Below are 5462 nucleotides of genomic sequence, written 5' to 3'. Positions count from 1 at the left end.
TTTAATGCGTAGTATGCGTCATGGCCACGTGGCGCATTTTGACTAGTGAGTGCCTTTGTTTGGTTTGAGGGGCTTTTGATTTTCCCACTGGTTTTCAGTTTTCTAGGCGTGGTTTTTAAAAAACTCTTTGTTTTCTTCTCCACTTTCTCACTTTTTGCCATTCTCACATCTTTTTCAGAGCTTCTCAACTTTTAGGTGTCTCCCCATCTTCTTTGAGCTTGAATTTCTGAGCCTTGGAGTTTTTGAGGTACAATTCTCTTCACCTTACCTTTTTCTTTCCTTGTAGCACCATTTTTTCCCTTTTTCTGGTTAAATACCTGTGCTTCTTTTTCCTTAGTTTCCATGCTTAAGAATTCTAAAATTAGGCAACTCTGTCTCTTTCCTTTTTGCACTATTAGGGGTGTCTTTAGGTTCTTTCCGTACCCATTGTCCTTCAATCGAAAGGTTTGCAATTGGGGGTCACAGTCAAGGCTTAGCATTGACCGATCTATTCTCCTTATTGCGTTAATCTGTAGATTGGTTTGAGGAGTTAGTCGGTAGTCGAGGGATCATGTCTGAGGTGAGATAAAGTGAATTGGAGACTGGGTGGTTGTCTAGTGACGACCTCGTTGAGGTGGAGGAGGATACAACTATTTCTAGCCCAAGAGAGGCTAGGGCTTTCCATGCCCTCGGGGAGGTGTGTGGTCTGGACTCTGACACCTTTTCCAGGTTTAGGGATAGGTTCCAAATTACTGAGAGGGTTCGGATTCGTCTTCCTCACAGAGAGGAACGGGTCTGCCAATTTTCACCTAGGGAAGTGTGTTTCTATAAGGCCGCTTTCCAGTGTGGTCTTAGGTTTCCCGTCCACCCCTTCGTCATGGAGCTTTTGAACCATTTCAACATCGCTCTTGGGCAACTTATGCCAAACTCGTGGAGGATTGTGATTAGTTGTATGGAGATATGGATGGCCGTCACTGAAGGGGATATGATTAGGGTGGACGAGTTCACATATTTGTGTCGTCTAAAGTAGTCAAAGGAGTAAGGGTACTACGAACTTGTGCCTTAGGTCAGAAAGGTTAGGATCATTACTGATCTACCATCGTCCTTCTGATATTGGAAATTAAGGTTCTTGTTTGTGTCTGGGGATGGATGGGAGACTCCTTCCGATGAGTTCTGGGGTGACGTTCCTAGGTTGCTTCGTCATTGGAGAGCCCCGAGTCTAGGTGTGTTGTCCTTCTGCAAGTCCTTTTTCTTTTTTATTTTCCTTTATGGTTTGTAGCTAATCTTTCTGTTTGTTGTGTTTATGCAGTTAAGAAGCATCCAAAGCTCAAGGGCAGGTACAAGAGGCATGTCGAAGCAGTTACTGAATACACCAAGAATATTGACTTCGACGACTTGGTTGACCCGAGAACCTTAGCTCGTCTTTGCCTCAGTCCAGAGCCTTATTCCTTCGTCCCGCGTGCCTTTGAAATCGAAGAGAAGAATGTTTATTTGGTTCGTCACTTACTTGGATTTTTCTTTCCTTTTTTTTTTAACAAGTGTTTCTCTTTCATAGAGATGACAACAAAGTTCAATTAGAATATGTACACCAAGATGAGGGCCAGGAAGAACTAGCCCCTCTCCAACCTCGGTAAGAGGGTGGTGCATGTCATGGAGAAGGGGACTCCCGTCACGCCTGTTGCCTTTGTCCCTGGAGCTACGAGGGCTACGTTTCCTGCCACCTCGGTGGAAGAGATTACTCCTCACCCAAAGAAGCAGTGAGTGGCGGACAAGGGCAAAGAGAAGACTGACTCATGCTCGTCAAGCGTCTAGGATGATGTCGGCCTGGCACTGACGAGGGCACAGGACGCCTTCACTGTCGAGGAGCTTAAGGCCTTTTCTGACGTGCCTTCCAATGAGATCGTGAGTCGTCATATTCACAAGCTCGTCTAGGTGAAGTACTTGTATCACTTACTTTTCCCTTCCTTTTTTTTTGTGGATCTAAAAGTTGGAAACTCTGTGTGGTCTTCTTTTCAGGTGCTAGGGCAAGCCATCCACATCACGTCGGAGTACTTGAGCTAGGTGGCGAAGGCCACGTCAGTGGGGTCCAAGGTGGAGGCACTAGAGGTGGGGAATTCAAAGCTGAGGAAGGATCTCATTTCTACCATGGACAAGGCTAACACCGCCAAGGAAAAGGCTAAAGTTTTGGCTGACGACTTGAGGGCTGAGAGACAGTTGACTTTGGAGATGGATGAACAACTCTAAGCTGCAAAAGAGAGGGTCAAGACCATTGCTGCCAAGGCCGTTGAAGCCTTTCAACAAATCGATGAGTACAACACTGTGTTCTTCAGTTGGTACTACAAGGGCTTCGAGCTCCTTTGGCGGTATCTTGTCAAGCACCCAACTAGTGTGGACCTGGGGAGTCTAGACCTAGAGGAGGTAGACAAGGAGACGGAGACGGACAAGGCTACTTAGTCCGCTGCTGCTCCTGCTCCTAAGGGGAATGATCCAGAGCCCACTCCTGCTGGTGGTGACGAGGCTGCTGCGTGAATTTGTCCAATACATATATACGCATGTTTTTCCTTCTCTTTTTTGTTGGGTGCCCATTGTGTTTTTGGGCTTTTTATTCTAACTTCAAGACAATGCTCTTTGCCCCATGTTTTTTGGGCTTTTAATTTTTGGTCAAAGACAAGATATGTTTATGCTATTGCTTATTTTCATACCTTCGATGGTTCCTTTCTTGTTATGTTTGATGCATGTGGCTTGCACTTTTGCTAGAATCTTTGTTTGCTTAACCCCGTCTAAGGGTACTTAGTCGTCTTTAGGTGACTTAAATCCTACTGAGAAGTTTTTTCACTTATGCTTCATTAGTGATTTACATTCGTCTAGCAGAATCTTATCATTTAGTTTTTTTAGGTGACTTACATCCAACTAAGGAATTTTGTCACTTTGGCTTTGTCAGTGATTTACATCCATCTAGTGGAATCTTATCACTTCATCTTTCTTAGGTGACTTACATCTAACTAAGGACTTTTGTCACTTTGGTTTCGTCAGTGATTTACATCCGTCTAGTGGAATCTTATCACTTGGCCTTTTTTAGGTGACTTACATCCAACTAAGGAATTTTGTCACTTTGATTTCGTCAGTGATTTACCCTTGTCTAGCGGAATCTTATCACTTAGCCTTTTTTAGTTGGTAGTGCTTTTGCTTCAACCCATTTTATTAAGTTAGTCAATTAAGACTAGTAAGAATTTTACCTGTCTCTTACCTTGGGGTAGTGGATCCACGATGTCAATTCCCCATTGGGCGAATGGCCACGGGGAGGTTATGGGTGTCAACTTCTTTGCTAGGATACGCTGAACATTTCCAAACCTTTGACACTTGTCACATCGTTCAACAATCTCTCTTGCGTCTTTCTGCATAGTAGGCCATAAGTAACCTGTTCTGATGATCTTACTTACCAGGGATCTTGGGCCTGCGTGGTCTTTGCATATCCCTTCGTGGATCTCCTCTAGGATGTACTTAGCCTCACTTTCATCGACACACTTTAGGTAGGATATGGAGAAGCCTCTTTTGTATAGGGCATTGTTCAAGATAGTGAACCTGGTTGCTTTTTTTTTGACTTTCCTGGCCTCCTCGACGTCCTCTGGAAGTCGCCCATCTTGAAGGAAAGATAGGATTGGGGTCATCCAGCTGTTTCCACTTTGAATTACGAAGGTGTGGATCTCTTCAATGGTGGGATGTTTTTGGACTTCCATCTTTAAATCTGTGCTTGTCAACTTTGCTTTTGACGATGCCTGCTTTGCTATCTCGTTCGCCCCCATATTTTGGCTCCTTAGGACCTGTATGAACTCTACCTGATCAAATTCTCGGGCCAGATGCCTCATTAGCAGGTATTTCTGCATCCTCTTTTCCTTTTCCTCATACTCTTCCTTTATCTATCCCATGACTAGCTTAGAATTACTTTAGAGGAGCAAGTTTTTGGCGCCTAATGCCTTTCCGATCCTTAGTCCCGTCAGTATTGCCTCGTACTTCTCTTCGTTGTCACTGGCGCGAACTGGAGCTGGAATCCATATCTGAGCGTATCTCCTTCTGGGGTAATGATGATAATCCCTACTCTACCCCTTTTCGGGCTGATGACCCATCAGCCTGGATCGTCCATCTCTCTACTTTGTCTGGTGCTCCGTCTTCGTCGGGGACCGTGAACTCAACGACAAAGTCTACTAATGCTTGTGCTTTGATAGCTGTTCTGAGGTGGTATTCAATGTTAAACTGGCTAAGTTCGATTGCTCATTGAACCATTCTTCCTGTAGCCTCGGGCTTGTTCATTGACTTCTTTATGGGTTGATCTGTCATTACTAGGATAAGATTCGCCTAGAAGTAAGGGCGCAACTTTTGTGAGGCTACAATCAAGGCGAATGTAATCTTCTCGATCTGTGGGTACTTTACTTCAGCTCCTTGGAATGCTTGACTAACATAATAAACTGGGAGTTGTGTTATATTCTCTTCCTGAATCAAGGCTACACTCATGGCTGTAGCCAATATTGCTAAGTATAAATACAGGTCCTCCCCTTCTTTTGACGAGCTCAGGAGAGGTGGATTGCTCAAGTAGTGTTTAAGCTCCTAGAAGGCCTTCTCGCACTCCTCCGTCTAGGTGAAGGCTTGCTTTAGAGTTTTGAAGAAGGGTAGTGATCCTATACCAATCAAAAGCGATGGGATAGCTCTCTCTCCATACCCTTATGGATAGGTCTCTCTCCATTTTTCTTGCTTCAGATGCACAAGGAACATTGCTTGAGAGAATTGAGGTATTCAAAATAGGTTGTAATAGCAACTTTGTATTTGTTGGAGTCCTAGAGCCATCATTTGACTATAATCAACTGGCTTAACGATTGGGTGGCCATAACTGCAACACGTAACCAGAAATATAAACAAAAGGTTAAGTGGAAAGAGAAAAGAAGTTGGCTCTTGCTATCTGGATTGTATTTTGTCATGTATGCATGTATTGGCTTTTAACACATCTTACTTTTTTTATTTGCAATGCGCACAAAAATGACAAAACTCATGAAAATTTTGAATAAGGATTTATATTCTTATAATATATATTTTTTACATCGGTTTTTTTTTTTTACATCTAATTTCATGTGCTGAAACGTGGTCATTCCCACATTAGTAATTGGTATCGATGTAAAGTAGTAGAGGTAAAGAAGTGTCAACACATATTTTTCCTTTTGAATAATGCATAAGCGGTATGGAATGAACAATGAATTTAAAGGGACAGCATCATTAATACCAATCAAATTTTTACAAAAAATCATAAACTTTGTTAAAATGTTTACACCACTGCACACCTTTAATGCGATGGTCACTCTATAAGTATAAATGCTTGTGGGGTGTGGGGGGCGGGGGCAAGGGCCAGGGTTCAAGTCTCTAGGAAGGCTTAGATTAGACTAGAGTAGCATTCTATTTTATATATATAAAAAAAAATGTTTACAAAAAATCATGAG

The 5462-nt window shown here is 43.0% G+C and overlaps 1 protein-coding gene across 1 annotated transcript; it reads right to left on the bottom strand.

Moving 5' to 3' along the window:
- Positions 1-3185: 3185 nt before the first annotated feature.
- On the bottom strand, positions 3186-3782 carry LOC142628788 (uncharacterized). Its single transcript, XM_075802827.1, has one exon. It carries the CDS (start codon positions 3780-3782, stop codon positions 3186-3188), a length of 597 nt encoding a protein of 198 aa, XP_075658942.1.
- Positions 3783-5462: the final 1680 nt, after the last annotated feature.

Source organism: Castanea sativa, chromosome 3 (genome assembly GCF_040712315.1).
Source record: "Castanea sativa cultivar Marrone di Chiusa Pesio chromosome 3, ASM4071231v1".
Taxonomy (NCBI): domain Eukaryota; kingdom Viridiplantae; phylum Streptophyta; class Magnoliopsida; order Fagales; family Fagaceae; genus Castanea; species Castanea sativa.
This window is presented reverse-complemented; position numbering and strand designations above follow the sequence as displayed.

Excerpts from the sequence above, each read along its gene's own strand:
- LOC142628788 (XM_075802827.1), bottom strand. The coding sequence starts at position 3,782 with ATGGGGGCGAACGAGATAGCAAAGCAGGCATCGTCAAAAGCAAAGTTG.